The sequence below is a fragment of the Dasypus novemcinctus genome, chromosome 2 (assembly GCF_030445035.2).
Source record: "Dasypus novemcinctus isolate mDasNov1 chromosome 2, mDasNov1.1.hap2, whole genome shotgun sequence".
NCBI lineage: Eukaryota > Metazoa > Chordata > Mammalia > Cingulata > Dasypodidae > Dasypus > Dasypus novemcinctus.
Window position 1 is genome coordinate 100,082,513 of NC_080674.1, and position 23,597 is coordinate 100,106,109.

At 42.7% G+C, this 23,597-nt stretch overlaps 1 protein-coding gene across 1 annotated transcript; it reads left to right on the forward strand.

Moving 5' to 3' along the window:
* The first annotated feature begins 1,635 nt into the window (after window positions 1–1,635).
* Window positions 1,636–23,212, forward strand: LOC101440097 (zinc finger and BTB domain-containing protein 16-A-like). Its single transcript, XM_071209154.1, has 8 exons — window positions 1,636–1,693; window positions 2,192–2,377; window positions 3,143–3,329; window positions 5,946–6,136; window positions 9,685–9,845; window positions 15,200–21,382; window positions 22,299–22,390; window positions 22,987–23,212. The coding sequence occupies exons 2-6, from the start codon at window positions 2,222–2,224 to the stop codon at window positions 15,348–15,350; spliced, it is 846 nt and encodes a 281-aa protein (XP_071065255.1). The 5' UTR covers window positions 1,636–1,693; window positions 2,192–2,221; the 3' UTR covers window positions 15,351–21,382; window positions 22,299–22,390; window positions 22,987–23,212.
* The last annotated feature ends 385 nt before the right edge of the window (window positions 23,213–23,597 follow it).

Genomic DNA, 23,597 nt, shown 5'->3' on the forward strand with positions numbered 1-23,597 from the left:
TTTTTTTGAGGTATCAGGACTGAGAATGAACCCAGAACCTCCTTTGTGGGAATCTGGCACTCAGCCACTGAGAAACATCAGCTTCCCTGAGTTGTTTTTTACATTTGTTTTTGCTTGTTGTTTGATTCCATTTTCATTAGGAGTCACTGGGAACCGAACCCGGGACCTCCCATGTGGGAAGGAGCTATTCAACCACTTGACCCACATCCACTTCCCCTAAAATTTTTTAAAAAACGTTTTACCTTGCAACCCATATACACACACACACGTGTAAGACCATAACAAATGTCCCATAGTCATTATTTGCCCTAACTACATTCAATACTCTCTAGGTTTATTCTATTTGAATTTTTTAAAATTGTTGGTTACAACTCATTAAATTGATTTCACACCCCACTAATGTGACAAAACCAAATTCAGACTACTGCCCCACACTTCATTAAAAAGTGTACTCAGGGGAGCAGATGTGACTCAAGCAGTTGAGCACCCACCTCCCACACCTCCCTGAAGTCCCAGGTTCAGGCCCAGGTGCCTCCTAAAGAAGATAAACAAACAATTAGCAGACAACACGCAGACATAGAGTAAAAACAATGAGCACACAACAAGCAAAAACAATGAGCAGATAATGAGCAAAAACAAGGAGGGAGCAGATGTGGCTCAAACAGTTGAGTGCCCACCTCCCACACAGGAGGTCCCAGGTTCAGTTTCCAGTGCCTTCCAAAGGAAAAAAAAACAGACAAGGAGCAAAAAAACAACGAGCAGACAACGAGCACAAACAACAAGCAAAATCAATGAGCAAACAGATAAGGGAGCCATCTTCGGGGGGAGGGGGGGAGGGAGGGGAGTACATTCAGTAACATATCATCCAGGGGCTCTTAATTTGTTTGACACAGACTCCAAAACCAATTAAGCATAGAAGTTTTTGCAGGGAGTAGAAACAGTTTGCCCTTCTAGCATTTTATACAGAAATATTTTGGACTCATTTCTCTTTTGGGTTGAAGTTTAAACCATAGTGTGGTAGAATAATGGTCCCCAAAGATGGCCACACCCTAACCCTGAAACCTGTTCCAGGCATGTAAGTTCCTCTAACATGGCAAAGAGGAATTAAGGTTTTTAATCAGCTGATCTTGAAATTAAGTTATCCTGGATTATCTGGGGGGACCCAATGTAATCACATGAGTCCTTAAAAGTGGAAGAGGGAGGCAGAAAAGAAGAACAGAGTGATGCAGTGAGAAAGACTTGGCTTGCCGGAGCTGGCTTTGAAGAGGGAGGCAGGGAACCCCTCAGCCAAGGAAGAAAGAGTTCCCAGAGCCTCCGGACAGGAACACAGCCCCATTGACACCTTGGTTTTAGCCCAGTGCTACCCATGTCCAGGCTTCAGACCTTCTGAATTGGACGACGATGATTTTATGTTTAAGCTGCTAACGTTTCTGGCAATTTCTTACAGCAGCAAATAAAAAACCATGCACCCAGTTTTTGTTTAGGCCGTTAGAAGAATTGGAACTAATTACTTGCTATGCGACTGCTAACTACAAATCCCACAATTCTTTACTCAGAGGAAGGAGCTCCAAGCTCAGACAATTTACTGCAAAGCCACGTTAGAGTTACTTGGCAACGAAAAAAATAAACAATTTTAGAAGCAGACAGCTGGAGATTAGAATCACCAACCTCCTCTTCCAGACCGTGTCTCTTGGTATAAATTTCTGCCTTTTAAAAAATATATATATTTTACTTTTTAAAAATCCAGAGAGTGATTCAAAAGATCTGTAGAAATCACTCATGATCATTTTTTTTTCATATGTAGGAATTTTTGGGTTGTTAAAATTGAAGAACAATACCTTTTAGAGATTCCCTGTGTAAAGGTAAAATCTAAATCAGCAGATAGTAACAGATCCATTTGCAACTCTCTTTAGAAAAATGTGCTAACTTACCTGTACACACAAATTTGCATTTGCTTTTAGGGGTTTTGCAGTCTCCCTATGTTCACAGACCTGAGTTAAAAACCGCTGATTTACATGGACATTTTCATGAGGTCACATTTTATTTCAGTGAGGGATAAATTCCTTAGACAACATTCAGGCAATGGAGCACAAATTAGCACAATAGAAATAATGTTATCTTTATTCTAATTAACTGTAGGGAGTCGGAGTCTCATAGAAGGGCTTATGATTTTTGTTCTTGTTATCAATAGGATCTAAATCCAACACTACATTGAGAAAGGATGTGGGCTTTTAAATCCTATAACTGCGAGCTCTGTGGGAATGATTTTGTCAGTCGTCTGGCTCTGAAGTATCACCTTCGACTGAAACATCTTGGAAAAGTTCACTGTGAAAATTGTGGCCAAGAAGTTGAGAGGGAGAAGCTCCAAGATCACAGTGTAAGGTAGAAGTGGGTGAAAGCTTTGGTTTCTTCCCACTTTTTGTAAAAACGCTTTTCATTTGTTGGTTTTGGATTTGGTTTTTAGTTCTCTACATGGAGATCTATTAACAGAAAACTAAAAATTAAATAAAACGTGGCCATAGGAGAGCTGGTGTAATATAGTGGTAAAAGCTGTGTGACTTAGTCTTCTCAGCTATAAAATACCCATGTCAAAGGGTTGCTGCGAAGGACACTTCACAGCACGCCCCCGGCACGAGTGTCATACCGCTGTTACTATAATTATTATTCCAAAGTGCTTCGTGCAGTGATTTGATTCTCAGAACCATAGTTGTTTTTTTTTTTTTTACTTTGAAAGTAACCTTAAAGGTAGATCAATGTCCTTACCTCTCTTTCCTCCTCTCCGTCTTACAAGTGAAGGAACAAAGACCCAGTCAGGTTGAAAGATTTGCCCAAGGTCATGCAAAAAGTAAATATCAGAAAAGTTCTAGGATCACATTCTGATTTTGTAAAGCAAGATGAAGTGTTCTATTACATCTCTTTTTTTTTACTATGGCTCGTATGCTTATTAATTTATTAATCAACAGCAGTTTTCCATTTATATGAGAAAAACTGAAGGTCTTTGCTATGTTTGGAGAATTTCAGAGGCTAGAGTGACAATTTATGGGGCCCATGAAAGGGAGCATTTTGTGAGAAGCCAAACGAAGGCCCACAGATCTTTCAAACAGTGCTTTAATTTCTGTGTTAAGTGTCTACTTTTTCTCAGTCTGTGCATGACAGGTCAACCACGGAGACACAGAAGCTATCCTGGGAAAATCTAGAAGAAAGGAATGTAAAGCACATGGCTACAAAAATATCAAAAACTTGTAGGATGTGTTCTAGGCACTTTGGAACCATTCTTAGTCGGGAGAACCATGAAATACAAGAGCATCACTTTACAGCCAGTGAAAGAGGTAAAGCAGGTGCCCGGCGGCTTCCTGCTGGGAGTGTGCACGCAGAGGAGGAACTCTATTTGGGTTTTCCTTCAATGCAAGGCAGGACAGGTTGTTTCCAGAAACAGGAAATGGAGAAGAAGTGGATGGAAACAGGATGTGGCTTAAGGCTACACACTCTTGGGGCAGAAGGGTCAGAGGACAATCCTGCAGAGCCACACTAGGGCCACTGAGTCACTGCTTGAAGAGAGAATACAGCCAGATGCACAATTCTAGTCAGCCTTGGGGCTTCCGGTCAGGTGGGACGTGGTGTCTGGAATCCAGGCGGGAGGCGGTTTTTCAGAATCAAGTGTGTGGGCTGCTCAAATTCAGGAGAACTGATTTCTCATTTCATCACCCCAGGTGCTGGGGGCGCTAGGGAGGTAGCAGGCTCAGTCCCAAGGAAGAGGAGAGCAAGACAGAGCAACAGGCACGTTTGGTCATAGACGGGACCTGGGTGAACCCCAGGAGCAAGTTCCTTGGGGACACGAAGCTGATGTAGCCCAAGGTGGGCAGCAGGAGGTAGGGAGAGCGGCTAGTCAGGTGCTGAAAATAAAATACATAGACTTTTTAAAAAAGGGGTGCAAAGCAACATTATTGAGCTAAAGTTGCATTAATGCAAAAGCAGCACCCAAAGAGGTTTCTGCTCCAAGCCGTGAGTTTGGGGAGCAGCTTATATGGCTGTCTGGAACAAAGGAAAAGTTGTGGGGGGCATGGGGAGGATGAAAGGGACATGATATATGCTTACTACAGGGGCTATAGGGGTGGTTTGGCAGGTTGTCCTTGAGCCCAGCTCATTAATTAGCAAGCAGGATGGTGATGTAAGATTGTGGCCGTTTGGTGAAGATCAGCAGACTCTGCTGGTGTCAGCTGGAACTCTGTTACAGTTCTTCCTCCCAAGCTGGGGCAGGGGTTTTTATCAGCACCACAAAGGATTCCTGGTATGTCAGCCTGCTTCAGTTAACCTCCATTTCTTCACCTCCATTTCTTCTTTATAATTCCCTGAATAAAAGGGCAGTTCGAGTAAATCAAGATGGTTAGTAAAGTCATGGATCATTGTAATTTCACACAGGGAATGACCTGGTGGGCCTCTAGGCCTTAACATTTTGGGAAGAGAGTCTGGGTTTACGGGAATCCCCCCACTCATGCGAGGACACCTGTGTCCGGAAGTGAATTCAAACCACTCCAGAGGCTGGAGATTGATGGCACCAGCACTTGGAGCCCCAGCAGGCTGTAGGGCTTGTGGGAGGAACTGGCATTCGGGGCTCAGATCTGCGGATCTTGGAGAAGAGAAGGGGAAAAAGAGAAACAGAGTGAAGCCAACCCTGGAATCTGGGGCCTAAATCTGAACTAAGCATTGTGACGTAGATCTGGCCTAAATAAGTAATTTGTATTATTTGTCAGGCTGCCTGGGAATTTTGCAGTTAATTTGCATAGAGGTAATTAAGCCACTCTTCAAAACTTTGACGTAAATGGTTTCAGTTGGGAGTCAGCTGATAGGCTGGGCCTGTGAGGAGGAGATTTGCTGGCCCTTCTGAGAGGGACTGTGGGGCCAACCTATTGTTCCCCAAAATTTTGGCCTGTGCCTGAGGCTCCCGCCATTAGACACTCCTGTAGGTGGTGACATCGTCTCTTTAAAGTAACTATTAATGAACATATATAAATATATTTACTTGGGTAGAGTACTTTTGTGAATTGGTGTAAATTACCTTACCACATTAGCCCATTAATACTTTAAAAACAGATCTCTCGGGAAAAAGACATTTTTATTAGGAGCAAAACAGAAGAGTCTAGAACAGCGGTTCCCAGATTTTTTTTTCTCACTGGGTACCGTTTTATACATCATCCCATGCAACCTCTATTTTGAAAGATTTCATTATAAGATGTTGGGTTGTGACTTAATCATTAAGTAAGAATTGTTATTCTCAAGCTCCCCCACCTCTCCCCCCCACCCTAATAGGTGGTTGCCATTCATTCCCATCCGCTGAAGGGCACAGAGTTGTCAGCTGGTTAAAAACAAAACAAAACAAACAACCAAGAGGAAAAAACACACCGCTGGCTGTCCCCATTTTTTAAAATGTACTATCTCACAAGCTTTAGATGTTTCTTTTTAAGAGCAATGTGCAGGCCAAGCCAAACATTCTACAGGCAGAATAAGGCTCATGGGCTGACGGTTCGAGATTCCTGGACTCGATCCCTTAATTTGGAATTCTTTACCCTGGGACCATTATATTTACACTTGTTAACATACCTGTTTTTCATTTAGAAATTTAAAATGATTTAGCAAATTGGGGCAAAGATTTTGTTTCTGTTTTCTTGAACAAAACTGTTTGAATCTTAGTTTTCTAAGAAATCCAGCTGTTTCTCTCTTAGAAACTGAGGGGTAAAATGTCAGCTAAGAGTGGCGAGGGCAGAGTCTGCTGGTTCAGCTCATGCCCCAACAGCAGGCGGGGTGGTCTCCCTGCTCTCGCAGCAAGGCCAGCCTGGTGAGCAACTACACACGGAGAGCATACAGAAAAAGATTCTTGCCTTAGCCACGCACACACAAAGCTATTTTTTGTGCAGTGGAAATCAAATACTGATCATTTCTCCGTGCAGCCCGAATGTCTACAGGATTTTCACCTCACGGCATATTGGAGTGTAAAAGTCTCCAAGAGCTGCAGAGATTTGCAGATGAAAATATTCGCCCAGCCTCGGGCTCTCTGCGCGCTGCTTGTGTTGCTGAAATCTGTGGTCTAATCGAGCTGATCAAGGGTTGCTTTCCGGTGCCGACCTCCCGAGTGATCCAGGTAATCTGAGCTCCTGCGTTCTGGCCTGGCTGGCAGCCTTAAGGAAGCCATTTCCTTTCCCTTGGAGGTAAAGCACATCAAACGGGCAGGGCCACGTGTTCAGGGGCCCATTTCGCCTGTTGCCCGGGGGTGACACCAGGCCTGGTGAAGCCCTTTGAGATGCCAGAGCAGGCTGCAGACTAGAGGAGCAGGCACCAAGCGTGCAGCAGCTGGAACCCATTAAGGATGGCAATTTTTGCCCCGAAGACTATTGCCTTTACATTGGCAGGACCAAAGACCTGGCTCACTTGACTGAAGTTTAGAAAAGAATGCTGAAGGGACTTTAAGGTAAAGGAGATGAGCCTTTTCCTCCAGGGTACCATTTCAGCACGGAGCAACCTGCCTGTGGAAGTAATTAGGTGCTGGGCTGATGGGCTCCCTGTCAGCTTAATGTCGCATCACAGTGTCCCAGAGTGACTGTCCACAGAGTCCAGAGCCATTCTGTGAAAATTGCCTTGAGGGAAATGGTCTAAGCACAGGAAAGGGATCCAAACAAGACTGATGATATGCTTTAGTTTTCCTTTAATGTCAGTACCATCACTATATAATATCCAAACTGTGTTTTTAAAATAAGGAAGTATTTCTGAAGGTATTTTATTCTGATAATTTTTTCATTTCCTCATTTAAAAACACACATAATTGTTATAAAATCATCTTTAAACCATAAATTTACTTAAAAGAAAAATTTATCTTTTAATGTAACTCAATACCAAATATGATTTTATGAGTATGGTTAAGTTCTAGCCAAGATAGCTATGGTGAAAGTCTGAATGTGAGACAACGTAATGCTTCTACAGCAGAGGCTCTTAACCAGGGCTCCACAGACCCCCAAGGGCCCATGGAAAGATTTCAGGGGGTCCATGAGCTTGAATTGAAAAAAACTCAACTTATCTTTATTTTCTCTGACCTCTAACAAATCTAGCATTTCCTCCACTTAAGAATGTATGCAGTAAATTACAGTAGTGTTCATTTCATATCACATTACAGTTGTTGTATATCTTGAAAAATCACTTACACTCACTCATCCATACTTCGGAATTACCCTAGTTGTTAGATTCAACACTAGTTGAGTGTCACCTGACTGGCAAAGCGGTCCATGGAGCAAAAAAGGTTAAGAACCCCTGTTACATTATATTTTTTAATGTAACATTTTGTGTGATTTATGTATCTTTTTTTAAAAAAAAGATAATAAAATTAAAAAAAAATAATTAAGAACCCCTGTTCTACAGTGATAAGGAATGGGACACTGAGTCAGGATTTTTTTTTTTAAGATTTATTTATTTATCTGCCCGCCCCCCCTTGCCACCTGTGCTCAATGTCTGCTCTCTGTGTCCATTCACTGTGTGTTCTTCTGTGTCTGCTTGTCTTCTCTCCTCGTCTTCTCTTTACGAGGCACCAGGAACAGGTCCTGGGACCTTCCAAATAGGAGAGAGGCACTCAATTGTTTGAGCCACCAGAGCTCCCTGGTTTGTTGTATCTCTCATTGTCTTTCCTCTGTGCTCTTTTTTGTTGTTTCAATTTGCCACATCAACTCTCTATGTAGGCCAGCTCTCTCCGTGGGCCAGCTCACCACACAGGCCAGCTCACCTTCACTAGGAAGGCCCAGGAACCAAATCCAGGACCTCCTATATGATAGACAGAAGCCCAATTGATTGAGCCATGTCTGCTTCCCCCAAGCTGGGAATTGGGAGCCAGAATTCTAATTCTAGTCCTGTGAAATTCTAGCGGAAAACAGGGATTAATGATTACATGAATTCAGATATTGCTCGTCCCTGTGTTGCATTCTTGGAAATTCATAGCATGCATTAGCATATTAAGAGCTGTCATATCAAGGAAACTAAAGACTACATTTCCCATACTACTTTGTCACTATGGTTTCCAATGTGATTTAGGGTCTGTCAATTAGCTGCCCTAGTACAAAATTTGCCTCCAGAGCTGAGTTAGCCAGCAGAGAAGCAGTGGTGCATGAGGCACCCAGTTAACTAGAGCAGTTGTAGTAGATGCAGGATGACTTTGAAGCCAATAGTCCTGATGATGATTTGTGGTCCCTGGATTAACAACTAGGGCTGTGTGTTCCTGGGAACTACAGTTGCAGAGACAGTTTCCTAATTCCTAGATCTTAGTTAAGGCAGAGTGATCCTGGACTAGCAGTTGCCATTGCAGCTTCCAGATTCCCAGGTCTCTGATTGTCATTCCCTAAAAGTTCCTTAATAATCCACATCAGGAGGGTTATTCTGAAAGTCATTTTTAAAAGCCCAACCTAGAGCCTGTTCTTCTAGCTATTCCAATGATTCCCTAAATTAAATCCCTTTCTGCTTAAAATAACTAGAAGGGTTTCTCTTACCTGCAACTGAACACTGACTGGTACACTGGGGTCCTCTGTTTTGGAAGTGCTACTTGTTCATAATCCTATGATTTGAGAGACCTACAGAGATTTTAGTGGTAGGTGTTAATTTGTCCTCCTAATTGCTCTAATAGTAAACCCTCCTCCTAATCCATGGACTCTCCCCTCTGCCTTTCGGTACTTTGGCTAAGCTGCCATGTCTCTGTGGAGAGTTAGGTCTCCTCCCAGGGCAGGCTAGGGAGATGCCAAGGGATTAAAAGATGGCGCATGCTATCTTACTCAACATTATACCTAACTGAGTGGACTGCTGGGAATCCTTATGAGGTTGCCATACAATAAATGGCAGTGTTCAGAGCTGCCCGACGCTTTTTAACTTCATGTGAAATTGCATTGTCATTTTATGTATCACAATCTACCTTTTGACATATTGCTTTTGCCTTATGGACGTGTTGGTTCCTAAACCATAGTAACAATTTGTTTTACTGCTAAAGAGCCTCCTTTGGGAACTTGCAACCTAAGGTTTTCCTTGAGTACTAAGAAAGTGAAGGAGGCAAACATGTGCTATTAATTGTTTAACATTTTGACTTTTATAACATATTTAGCAAGGGCTTTGAAGTAATTTCTCTTTAATTATAATGACAGAATACTTTATTAAAATCACTCATGGGTATATTTAGAAACAGAGCAAACGAACATCCACCATCCATAGTCACTTAATGGTTCTAACTTGAGGGGATATAATTACGGCACCTACACATAGGGGCCACCCTTCCCGGGTGTTCACTGAGGGTCAATTATGAGTGAGTCTTGAACTGGCTTCTTGGTGTAAAGAGGTGAAGTTGCTTCTGCCCTCATGGATTCCTCATAATCTAGTGGTTTTTCAAGCAGGAAGAGTCTGAGAACTTCTAGCTGTAATTATTCATAAGGATTTTAAAGCTTTTTCTGCAAATTCTGCTCTCATTTCTACAACTGAACCAATATCCTTAGTAGAACATGATTATCTCTTTTCTTCATGTCTTTTTGGGGATGGGGGAGGGGGGCATTGGTGGGGGTGGGTGCAGTCGTGGTGGTAAAGCTAGCCCCCTGAAAATGTTGCAACTTGAAATATGCACTTCCTTTAAGCTTTGTTTAGGTTTCCCCCACTTTATATTCTTTGCCTTCACAGGGTGGCTCTTATATAAAGGGGACTGACACCCAAGGATGCTCTGAGATCGACATAGTGCTGTTCAGTGATGTGTTTGCCAATGTGAATGATTATAAGAAACAACTGAGAGAAGGGTTGGATGCTCTGAGAAAAAACTTGAAGCAAACTTCACTTGGGCACAGGTCTGGGCGAATGTCATCGTATTTGTCTCTGTGCGTTGTGTTATTCCACAGGTGGGAAAGACTGCTAAAGGAAAGGCTTAGTTCTGCACAAAAGAACATTATTGAGTAATAATTACTTGTATATACTAGCCTTAAATTCTCTGGAGTAAACTTGGAGAGATTGCCCCAGAGGCATTTTTTCAGACTTTTCTAGCTAAACTTCCAATGAAATTTCAAGAATTTGAGATCCTGTGATTTAAGGACTAATTATGTCTTCTCCAATGTACCTTTATTTAATTTCCATCCCCTTAGCTGAAATTTGACTCTGAGGAATGCAAACAGGAAGGGGTGGGAAAGGTGCCTCCAAGTACTGAAGAATCTTTGAGACCCTTTTGTTTGATAACACATTCTCTTCAGCCTGTCCTTGGGTCTCTTGCTGAAGTGACCTTGCTAAACATTACTCATAATTTCTCTCTGTCCCAAAAGTTGGACTAATCAGCCTGGTTTTTTTGGAGAGTCTCAAAAATAAAATTTAAAAAATTAGAAAAAAAAATGAAAAAGAAAGGCCGAATATGTTTTTATTTATTTTGCTATTTCATTTTTTACATCTCTCACTATTTGTTTTCAGTTGAGTGAAGTGTAGATGTAGAAAAAAATGCAAATAATGTTGTAATAAAGTGAATAAAACATTTTTCTTAACAAAAGCAGTCCAGGCTGTGTGCCACTTGAATTCTAAAATAAGATCTATGTTTTAAAACAATGTCCCAGAACTGTTTATTAATTTAAATGATGAATTCATTTCCAAGCCCTCCCTTCAACTGAGTCTACAGAACTAGCTTGAATATGTCTTTTAATGAAAAACACTACATCCAGGAGTACCAAACACCTACTAAATTGTGGTCGTTAGCAAAAGACGACAGATGAATAGCAGGGCTGTGACTGTAATGAAGCACGGTGGGGGTGGAGTGGCAGAGAGGGAAATTACGGAGTTTCACATGTGACCACACTGGGGACGGAGAAAGACCACCTTTAAGAAAAAAAGAAAAGGAGAAGAAATGGGAGAGTGTGTTTCTCATTTTTATCCATTGCTTCATCCAAGTTTTCCCCATGAAATTTGTAAACTATGGGGTACATTATACCATTGTTGTTATTATTTATCAAAACAGGACCATTAATGCACTCTAAAAGCACATTAAAAATAAGCATATTCCCTCTCCATGATGACCTTATTTGGAATAAAATCTTCGTGCTTCATTGTTATGTCCTTTTCCTAATCTCCTTGCCCACCCACATCAAAGAACCTGGTAGAGCAGGGGTTCTTAGCCAGGGGTCCACGGACCCCTCCGGAGATTTCCTTGAGGACTCCGGAGGGGGTCCTTGAGCTTAAATCGAAAAAAATGCAACTTACCTTCATTTTCTCTGGCTGTAACTGAAATCTAGGATTTCCTTCACTGATGAATGTGTACAATAAATAAATTACAGTAGTGTTCATTTCACCTGACTGGCAGAGGGGTCCAGTGGAACAAAAAATGGTTAAGAAACCATCTGGTAGAGACTTTCTCCCTAACTCCGCTTTATCCCTGCACTGTATCTCAGGCATCTTTCTTCTGGACAAAATAGTGTAGAAGCTTTTGTTTTGTTAGATGTTTAGAATGAACTCTGAAGTAGAACCCATGGAAATGAACAACTTTGAAAAATTTGGTTCATTTGCTCCAATTGTTCCTGACTGAAAACAAGCAAACTGATTTTCTAAGCTATGCTCATTCTATCCTTTCAACTCATTAAAAAGTCTAATTTGAACAGCTTTTAAAGTTGACCAGGATTCCCGGGTAAAGACTCTTCTTCCCTCTGTGGCACCTATGACACGCCTGTTCATTTTCCCCACCTCATAGTATAATCTCAAGGGGCTAATGGCCTTAACTCAGCCCAGAATACATATTATCCCCAAATTACAGTTTTGTTTTGTTGAATGATTCCTGTGTATAATTATAAAGGAAAGGGACCACCAGAAAGCCTGAGGGTGGAGGAAGAGCTGAAGTGGGGAAAGGAGGCTAACTGCCCGAGGGCGTTTCCTGGTTCTGTGTGCGGCAGTCACTCTCTTTCTTCTCCTGTCCTCAGAGCCGCCAACACCACACCAAGACTCGTTTGAAGGGAGAACCGATTTAAAAATGGAAACGAAGCAGACACGAGAGTCTGACAGTTGGTTTTGACTCCCACCCACTGAGAGAGTGACAAAGTTTATTGTTTCAGTTGATACCTGGTTTTTGGTGATATATTGTTTGTTGCCTTTATTTCTGAAGCTATTCAGTACTTTGTTTTGAAAGGTAGATGTGAGAAAAGCCTTTCTTTTCATTTGGAACGGGTCCAGCACCTGTTCTGTGTCAGTCAGTATCTGGGCCCTGCTTGTGAATGAAATTTCAAGAGACCTGCCCAAAACCCTAACAAAAGGAAAACTTTTCCTGCCGTTTAGGATCGCACAGCTTTATTGAGCGATTCGTGAATTGGGTAGCATCCCATTCAGAAGGCAGAAGGAAGCTCCACAGAATGGGTGGACAGGGGAAGCTCAGCTGGGGCGGACACAGGAGCAAGGCAGGAAATGTTCAGACTGGCTGCCGTTGTTTCCAGAGCTCAGAGCAGATATACGTGGAGTCCTATGGTATGCTTGCCCTTCTGATAAGCTGTCTCTACTGGACTGGAACTAGTTTTATCACCAGGTGTAGGTTATCAGCACCTGGTGTGTGTTTCCTATTCTTAGAAAACCCCTGCAGGCCACTTGCTTTTGTCTTTTGGACTAGCCCTTCTCAAGTCTTCTTCCAGCAATGCCAAATGCAGGAGGGCCATTTTATTTTATTTAATAAGCTCTAGGTACTGGAAATCATTTACACCCTGGGTGTGCTGTGTTTTCCTCTCTTCACATACTAATGTGTTTATTATTGAAAACCACAATGGGGCCATTTGTTTAAGATTTAAAGAAACAGTACTGAAAAAATATATAATATGCCTATATATGTTACAATTATAAATGAGATTTCTGTCCGTTATCTCTTGTTTGATAGTCCATTGATATAGAGGTCTTGTAAACAAGGTCTCTATTTCTTTAGAATCTCAGGTCAGTAATCTTCAGACTCTTCTCTCTTGTCCTTTTAAACCCACTTTGCAGCACATGGAATTGTTTCTAACTTGATTGGCAAGAAATAGAAAGTGGGAAATGACAACTCATGACCAAACACTGCTAGACTCCTTAGCTTCATTTCCATTTATAATAACAGCAAAAAATCTCTTGGAATATTCTCTGGACCATGAGGTTCATGTCTATTAGCCTAGGATAGTACTGACATTCTCATTATCCTTGACCCATTCTACAACTGACCTAAACTCCCCCAATTAATCCAATAACACATTCAGTCACTCTGGCATCCATAAGACTTAAGCAACATAGGGCATTTTCTCCCAAACATGCAATTACCACGTTGGGTTTAAGAAGCAAGATATGTCTCTAAATTGTGGTAAGACTGGTGGGTTGAGGATTTAAATTCCTTTTATTCTCTCTGATTCCCCCTTCTCCAATCGATAGAAAACAATATACTCACAAGAAAAGCAAGGTGAAGGAATTTAGTAATGATTTATTACATTCTTTTGGTGGCACATACAGGCAATTTGAATTTCACAGTCTTTACATTTAAAAAAAGGTATTCAAGGATATAAATTTGCAGAAATCTCTGTTCAATTAAATAAAAGATTGGACATAAAATAATGATTTTCTTCATTTTGGATGATGTATATTGATTTTACAGTTCATTAACTCTCTTCTGCCATTTCTAATCTGCTGTTAAATCTATCTATAATACTTTTAATTTCAATTATTATTTTTTTAGTTCTAGAATTTCCATTCAGTTCCTTTTTTAGTAAAATCCAACTCTGCTTTGATTTTCCATCTTTTGTCTATTTTTCCCATCTTTTATTTTTTTAACCATATTAATCAGTTAAAGTTCTTATCTGTGTGTGCCAATAATTGCCTCGCTTCTGAGGTCTGCTTGTACAGTCTGTTTTTTCTTCTAGTTTTTAATCTTACAACCCTGTCTCTTTGAATGCCTGGTGTTTTGGGTGTTTTTTGGGGGGGAGGTTGGTTTTTTTTTTTGGTTGTTTTTTAATTAAGCCTGGACACCATGCATAAAAAAATCATAAATACTTAAGCCAATGTTATCTTTTTCCAGAAAGGGTATTCCCTTTCCTCTGCTAAATGGATTGTGTAAGAGCTAATCACCTAGGTCATGCCCTATACCAATTAAATAAAAATGGTAGTGAGAGCCAGGCATAAATATTTTTTAAACATCCCCAGGTGATTCCAATGTGCTTCAAAGTTTAGGAACCGCTGCTGTAGCCTAATGTGTTCACCAGAGACCCTCCCCTAACCATGTCTTCTCAGCACCTGGCTGGGAACGTTATTCTGCATTGTCTTAGCATGGCAGACAGCCAAAACATCTACTCAGCTCTCTGACACATTTTGCTTAGCTTCTTAACCATACCCGGCGGAGGATCTTCAGAAGTTAGTAAATGTTTTGAGGGGAAAACAGGTCAGATTTCAGGTTCAATTTCCCACTATTCCCTTTTCACTAATGTTGCCTCTTCAGCCCCATGAGACAGACACAGAGTTCTGCTGGTTTCTTTAATCCCAGAAGCCTCTCTCTTCCCCCACAAAATCCACATTTTCAACTTCTTTTCTATGTCAGAATTGCATTTGTCCCCAGGGAAAAAGCAGCAGACTATCAGTTTACCTCTCCATGATCTGCTCCCCTCCTCCCAAATCCTGGTCCCTCCAGCATCAGCAGCACTCCAGTGTCTCTAAAACACATATATATGTAATTTTTAAAAATCTACTTTTTCTAATTTTTCTCATTGAGTCAACTATTCCATGATACCCAGAAATGGAAGTTTGCCAACAATTTAACTATTTTACTTAATCATGTACATGGTTAACTATATCTTATACCCCCTCAGTCATTCAAATATTATTCACTGTTGTGTCCCCAGTACTATGTGCCAGGTTCTGGGGACACAGCAGTGAACAAACACAGTCCCTGCCCATGTGAACCCAACACTAACATCCAGCTTGAGAATAGAAGGTGGTCAGGGAAGGCCAAATTGTGCAGCAGAGACCTGACTACCAGAGATGGAGCCATGTGAATTATCTGAGATAAGCAAATGCCAGGTACTGGGAATGGCAACAGTGCAAGATGGGAACATTCCTGGAGTGTTCAAGAAATAGCTAGGGGTCAGCAAGGCTAGAGTGAGGGAAAAGGTGGTAGAAAATTGCCTACTGTTTCCTTATCTCTTTCCCTATTATCCCTCATGCCATGTCATGTTACTTTTTTAAGGATCCTAATGGGGAAGAGAACACCATTGTCTTTAGGATTCAATTTTTTGTGTATTGAAAGTTCTCACAGTCATTCTTTTGAGATCGTGGCCTATTATGATGTTCTGGGACCTACACCTTCCACAGGTAAGATTTCTTTGTTTTGTTTTTAAAGGGGCCTTTAAAATGCTGCTCATTCAATATGTATCTGTAGACGGATGGCTATGTCCAGACATAGTCTACTGAGCTACGCAAACAGAGCCAGACTACTTGTAACTGAAATGCTTAGTATTTTTAGGAGTCTCTTTTTCTTCTGCAGTGCTTAAATACTGTACAGCCTTATGCCATCAGTTTTCTCTTTTTTTTTTTTTAAGATTTTTATTATTTTTTATTTCTTTCTTTCCCCTCCCCCCCCAGTTGCCTGTTCTCTGTGTCCATTTGCTGCGTGTTCTTTGTCCGCTTCTGTTGTTGTCAGTGGCACGGGAATCTGTGTTTCTTTTTGTTGTGTCATCTTGTTGTGTCAGCTCTCCGTGGGTGTGGTGCCATTCTTGGGCAGGCTGAACTTTCTTTCACGCTGGGCGGCTCTCCTTACAGGGCGCATTCCTTGTGCACGGGGTTCCCCTATGCGGGGGCACCCCTGCGTGGCATGGCACTCCTTGTGTGCATCAGCACTGCGCATGGGCCAGCTCCACATGGGTCAAGGAGGCCCAGGGTTTGAACCATGGACCTCCCATGTGGTAGATGGATGCCCTAACCACTGGGCCAAGTCTGCTTCCCTCAGTTTTCAATTTTAAAAAGTATTCTCAAGGGGAGCAGATGTGGCTCAAGTGGTTGAGCACCTGCTTCCCACATGGGAGGTCCTGGATTCAGTTCCTTGTACCACCTAAAAAGAAAGAAGGAAGGGAGGGAGGAAGGAAGGAAGGAAAACATGCAAAACAAATGAGAAAACCAACTCAGGAGAGCCGATGTGGCTCAGTGGTTGAGTGCTGACTTTCTACATGCAAGGTCCTGGTTTTAATGTCCTAAAAAAAAAAAGCATTCTCAAATATAAACTATTTGTCCAGTATAATGGAGCAGAGAAAGGGGCACAAAAAGAAGTATGGCCTTTGCTTGCAAGGAGCTTTTGCATGTAGCCAGAATCCCAACTTGAGCTTCAGTTGAGTTCACACCAGGATTCTGTCACAATCTGGATGCTTCAGGACAGTAAATGAATCCTCCTTTAATGCAAAGACAGGTTAAGTATAGATCTTTGGTCCAAAATCACCAGCTCGGTGTTGAAGGGAGAGGGTTTAATACTAAGCCCTGGTGGACTCCTGCCTCTGACTTTGGAGAAAGACTTCGAAAAATTGAGTAAAAATCAGAAGCGCTGTTTCCTGATAATCTACTAAGGTAGCCAGAGCTCAAGTTAGGGCAGCTTTGCAGCCCGAGGGGCAGAGAGTTCTAGGTGACTGCAAGTATTAGTTTCTAGTGCTGCTATAACAAATCACCACAAACTAGGGGGCTTCAAACAACAGAATTTTTTTTCCTCACAGTTCTGGAGTCCAGAAATCCACAACCAAGGTGTCAGCAGGGCTGGTTCCTTGTGAGGGCTCTGAGGGAGAATCGCTTCCATGTGTCTCTCCTGGCTTCTGGTGGTTGCTGGCAGATTTGGTGCTCCTTGGCTTGTAGACTCATCACTACAGTCTCAGCCTCCATCTTCCCTGCATGTGTTTGTGTCTACCTATCAAATCTCCCTCACCTTCCCTTTGAGGACACTAGTCATTGGCTTTAGGGCCACCCTAAATCCAGGATGATCTCAAGATCCTTACTTTCCAAATAAGGTCAGCTTCTGAGGTTCTGGGTAGACATATCTTCTGGGGACACAGTTCAACCCCCTGCACTGCACAAACAGGGAAGGGCAGAGACGTCTGGGCAGCAAAGGTGACCCATCCTCCCCTGACTCCTGAAGCAGGAGCGGGCCTCTCTGGTGGTCTCAGTGCCCTGCCTGGCCCTGGCAGGAGCAGCCATGCCTTCAGCAGCCAAGGTCACCACCCGCAGCTTTATCATGTTTGCTGGGAGCATCGGTATTTTTGGTATCAGCAGGCACAGCACAAAAGAGCAGAAGAGGAAAATGGCAATGGCATGTGGCACAGAAAGAATTAGCCTGCAGGCACACGTGAGATACTCCCTGAGGATAACTCAGGTAGGGGAGGAATTTGAGGAAGCTGTAACTCCCAAGAAGTGGGCAGTGGTAGGACAGAGTCAGAGAAGGACATTGTAATGATCATTGTGATGTTATATTTATCCCTAAGATGTTGTGTTGTCTGGAGGGAGGTATGGAATACAAAATAATCATACACATCCTAAGGAAAGGGGGATAAAGTATCTCCATCTTAAACAAGAAGATTTAGGCACAAATGACTAAGTGATGCATATAAATGTAAATGTTTTCCTCAGAGGTCTTGGGAGTTGAGTCTAGGCTTCAGCCTGAGTTAACATATGGATTGGCTTTTACAATGGGGATTTATTAATGTATAAGCTTACAGTTCTGAGGCTATGAAGATGTCAAAATCAAGGCATCATCCAGATATGGTTTCTGCCTGTGCTCAGCTGTGGGCAGTCAGGCACATGGCGGCATCTGCTGGTCTTCGCTCTCCTCAGGCCCTCATTGCTTTCAGCTTCTGGCTAAAGTAGCTTCCTCTCAGCTTCTGTGTTCTATTGATTTGAGCTTCTGGCTTGCAAGGCCTTCTGTGTTCCTCTCTGTTTCTGTAACTTTTTTCTGCTTCTGCAGCTTTTTATTCCTCCATAGAGGACCCCAGTAGAGGATTAAGACCTACCATAGGTTACATCCTCTAATCAAAGACCCTCAGCTGAAAGAGATTAAATCAGAAGGTCCCACCTACAATGGGTTTACACACAGGAATGGATTTGCTTAGAACATAGTTTTCTGGGGTCTGCAAAATCTCAAACCATCACACATTATTATGCATTCTCTACATGGCAGAATGGCAGAAGTGAAAATGCCATAGCTATTTATGTATGACCAGCAAACCTCCTTCAGTTTAGTAGGAGATATTAAATATTTTTATTGATCTATTGATGTATTCATTTCATTCAACCATTACCACTGAAAACCTCCATGTGCCATCAAGCACTTTCCCTGGATTAGGCAAAGAGATAGGGGATGAGAGTTTTGCTCTTGTGGGGCCCACCTTTGTTAGAGAAGGGATTCATCAGCCAACAACCCAGTAAAATTTGATATCTTTTGAAGCTGCATCTTTCTCTTACGTCCACGTCTTTGCACAGTTGTTCCCACTGGTAACTTTTCTTTACCTGCCCACCCTGCATTCAGCCTTGGGAGTTCCTGCTCATTCTTCAAGACTCAGCTCAGATATTACTTCCTGCCCCAGTCCTTCCTAGGCAGCCTCTTCTGGGGTCACATAGAGCCCTCCCTGTATCACTCTTATAGCATGATTCTCTTGTTTGTAATAGTACACAGTTTTGGCTTTGCATTGCATTTTGAGGGTAAGGTCTGTCTTTTTGCCAAGAACAAAATAAATGAATGACTATAACATTGGCCCTGTCCTCTCTTAGTCAGATGGGCTGTGGTGGTTTGGAGCTACGTACACCAGAGAAACATGTTCTTAATCCATCCCTGTGGGTGTGAACTCTTGTAAATAGGATCTTTTAATGAGGTTACTTCAGTTAGGGTGTGGCCTAACCGACTCAGGCTGGGCCTTAATTCTATTAGTGAAGGCCTTATAGTGAAGGTCACAGAGAGAGAAAGATACACAGGGAGCAGCCAGAAGCTGGAAGTCAATGGAACCAAAAAGCCAGGAGAGGCTGCCATGTGCATTGCCAGGTGACAGAAAAGCCAAAGACCAAGGATTGCCAGCAGCTGGCCCCAGAATGCTATAGTCTTCTGGGAGAAAGTATTGCCTTGATGATGCCTTGCTTTTGGACTTCTCCTAGCCTCAAAACCATAACCAATAAATTCCTATTGTTAAGTTAACCCATTCCATGGTATTTGCTTTAGCAATGAGGAAAGTAAAACATTGGCTTTCTTGAGTTGATGCTTTTACTTTGAATACTGTTGTTCATATCAAAATTCTCTTCTGTTGAGCAACAATTTGTCAATATACATGTATGGCAATACACTATGTTCTAGGAACTGTGTAGCTAGAACTGGAGGAAAAATATGAATAATACACAGTTCCTACTTATGGCATTTTGAAATTATTTATGAATCCCCAAAAGAGAAAGATAATGCTTGTAAACTCATCTATTCCTCTGGGTATGATACTCTTTGATTATATTAAATTCAACTGAAGGTTATTTGATTAGATTACCTGTTAAGGTTGCTTTTAGGACTTTTTTGATTCAACCATGTCAGTAAGGTGTGACTCAGGTTGAGCCCCTGCTGCCTTGCTGTGTTGGATATAAATGGACTCACACAGATGGACAGGCAGATACATGGGAAGAGAGAGCACATTTGTTTTTGATCTGGCCATGTGACAGAAGAAGAAGGTTCAAATAACTGAGGCCCCAGGGAGAGATGAGTCATTTTGCCTGAGATTTATAGCTGAGATTGGGAAGAACAGCCAAGGCCGATATAGGAAGCCCTGTGCCAGCCTGCAGCTAAACTGGGAAGAAGCTGGGCCATGGGGCCTCAAGAGGAAGAGGAAGCCCAGAGGGGATGCAGTGACCAGCCAGAGATCTGCAACCATCTTTCTTCAACACGTGGCAACTGACTTTGGTGAGAAAGCAACCTTGAGTTGAACTTTTTACAGCCTTGTCACTGTAAGCTTTTACCCCCAATTAAATGACAACAGATTTCTGCTATTTTGCATCGGCAGCCTTTTGGCAGACTAATACAGTACTCTAGTAGGGTTTTTAGTCAAGAGAGAAAACAGGTACATGATTTTAACATAACATCATCTGTATTAAGACAGACACATGGGGAGCTCTGAGAAAAGATAACATACTAGGAATGAGAGGTTGACGCCTTAGTTCAACCTGAGGCTTCAGTAAGTTTGCTTGGCTTTGAAAACCTTGCTGAGGCTAGAAGATTTTTTAAAAATGCTGTGATTTATGTGGCACCTATTATGTGCCATACATAATTCTCATTACCCTATTACCATATTTAATCCTCAGAACAAATTTGGAAGGGTGATATCAATGCTATTTTGAACATTGAAAAATCAAGACTTAGAAAATGGAAGCAATTTGCCCAAGATTATGTAGCTAGTAAGTGCAACAGCTGAGTTGCAGACACAAGTCTGTCTGACTTTATCTGGGCTCCTGTGTAGGCTGACAAATAACATCAAAGTTACATCATAGAAAGAAGATTATGGGCCTGGAGTCAAAGCCCTGCTCTATTTCACTTTAATTCTGTGACCTGTGTAAATCATATAAAATGTTTAGGTCTCAGTGTTTACATCTAGAAAATAGGGGATCAAAAAGTTACCTCATGGGAAGCGGACTTGGGCCAATGGATAGTGTGTCCGCTTACCACATGGGAAGTCCACGGTTCAAACCCTGGGCCTCCTTGACCCGTGTGGAGCTGGCCCATGCGCAGTGTTGATGCACACAGGAGTGCCCTGCCACGCAAGGGTGTCCCCCACGTAGGGGAGCCCCACGCGCAAGGAGTGCGCCCTGTAAGGAGAGCCGCCCGGCAGGAAAGAAAGTGCAGCCTGCCCAAGAATGGCGCCGCACACATGGAGAGCTGACACAACAAGATGACACAACAAAAAGAAACAGATTCCCGGTGCCGCTGATAAGGATGGAAGTGGTCACAGAAGAGCACACAGTGAATGGACACAGAGGTGGGGGGGGGCAGGAAGGGGAGAGAAAAAAAAAGTAAAGAAGATACCCTTCCCTAATGTTGGGGATATCTATTGTTTTTGCTTGTCCAGTAGTTATCCCCCACCTGCCTTCTAATATCACTTTCCTGATTTTCTTGAGGACTACTCTCTCTGCTTTGCTCTCAGTCCCTGTGGTTTGGGTGCGACATGCTCCATTGTGCTCTGAAGGGTGTGGCTACAGCCTGGCCAATCAGCACCACATCCCCTTGTCTACAGTGATGGCTCAGAACAAGCACCTGACCTAGTCCAGCCTTTCAGGAACTTTGACTGGAGCTCTGGAAGAGACATCCCTTCATCTAGGGTTGCTGGAGCTACTGCAGCCATTTTGCTACTACAAGGGAAGAGCCTGCCTCAGAATGGAGGTAATACAGAGGAAAGCAAAGACAAGGGATGGACTATTTCTGAGACTTGCAATCTCATTCAATTCTCTGAATCCAGCTGAACCCAAACTGACCATGATGGGTTTCTCAATTATGTTAACTGATATTTTCCCCTTTTCCCTTTTTTTAAATTTTTAAAAAAATTTATTTATTTATTTATTTCTCTCCCCATCTCCCCCCACTCCAGTTGTCTGTTCTCTGTGTCTATTTGCTGCATGTTCTTTGTCTGCTTCTGTTGTTGTCAGCAGTATGGGAATCTGTTTCTTTTTGTTGCATCATCTTGTGGTGTCAGATCTCGGTGTGTGTGGCATCGTTCCTGGGCAGGCTGCACTTTCTTTCGTGCTAGGTGGCTCTCCTTTTGGGGTGCACTCCTTGCGCGTGGGGCTCCCCTACATGGGAACACCCCTGCGTGGCATGGCACTGCATGGCATCAGCACTGCGCGTGGGCCAGCTCCACATGGGTCAAGGAGGCCCGGGGTCAAGGATGCCCTAACCACCGGGCCAAGTCCACTTCCCCCTATTCCCTTAATCTTGCTTCCATTGGCTTTCTGTCATGTGCAGTCATAACAGTCCATATTAATACAAGAAGCTTGAAACTTTCTTTCTGTCGTTCTTGTACCTTTTTTTGGGTTGAATGCAATGTGGCTCATCCACATGCATCCACATGTTGGTTGTCTCCTCTTCCTTGGCCAGCTGGGCTTCCCAAAGTCAGTGGCCATAAACAACCTCTGATTAGTAACTCGTTAAAAAAATCCATTTCCCCAAATGCAATGTTTCTCTCCATCCTCCTAGTCTGGATTCTCTATGTCTGACATGGATCTGTTCTCTGTAACTTGATTGTTTTCTGTCCACTCTGTCTCTTCTTATGAACTAACAATACTGGGTCTTCAAATTCCAGCTGGCATGGAACCTGGGGAACCCAGATGTGGGGGCGAGGCCCTATGAGAACTGGACTGACCCTGGAGTGCACACCTGTTGGAGAACCCCAGGGTATGATGGCCTCTCTTCTGCAAGCTCCTGTGACCCCAAGGCCCACTTAGATCCTATTCCAAGGCTCATAGTGGGAAAAGCCCAGGGGGAGATGGTCAGACCCCAGATTCTGGTCAATGCAGCACTCCTGGCTTGGCAGTTGTGAGACCTGGACCATCTGAACTTTGGAGGCTAATTTCTTCCTTGGACAAATGGGAAGGCTAGACTCTCTAATCTCCCAGGCTCCCTGTGTGATTCTAAGAATCAGTGGAGATTGGTGACTGATTTGAAATAAGAGTGAAGGTACAAAAGACATGCTTCATTTTGTGGTTTCACAGTCTCAAGGACTTTAGACCACCAATGCACCCTTCCAGTTTGCTTTCACCTCCACCCCATCTGCCCCACGTTGACCAGTTGACCAGCTCTGCATTGTCTCGGGAACATTCCAAACTTACATTCTTGTGTCCCCCAGAGTCTGCTTCTCCTTTTCATCTCCACAAACCCAGTTTGAGCCCCCTAAGGTCAGGTTTCCCCTCTAACCTCCTGCAATAGTAGTGACCATATATTACAATCATCACAGACTTGACCAGAGATTACTTGTTTTCCTCCCCACATAGCCAAGGCCTGTGACGTGTCCCTTGGAAGCTTTTTGAGCATCCTCCACAGCATCTGGGCCCAGAGTCAGTGCCTGGAGGGTCTCCTGCATGGTTAGTGCATGGATGAAGTAAATACAAGACTTCCAAAACGGCTGGAAGATGACACTGAGGAGACTGGAAAAACCATCCATTAGGAGCCTAACAAATCAGAAAGATTAAAGGCAGGAGGAGCTGTTTTAACCTACAACAGATGAGAGATTTCCTATAAACAAGAATAGAGCTAAAGTTCTAAAGTGTACATGGAAAGTACTTTAGTTTTTTCCTCCCTGGTGATGAATGACAGAAGAATACACAGCGAATGGACACAGAGAGTAGAGAACAGGGTGCGGGAGGGGAAGGGGAGTGAAAAAAAATATATATATATATATATATAAAATTTACCTCATGAGATAGTTGTGAGAATTAAAATGTAAGACTGAATTTGAAACCATGTAATGAAGTGCTTAGCCCAGTAAGTGTCTATTAAGAAAAGATTTTTTTCTCTCCTTAGAGCTGACCATATGCCCATGAATCTCTTGCACTGATGCAGAATACCACACCCTGTCCCCCCCCCCCATGCTTCTTATGTGTGG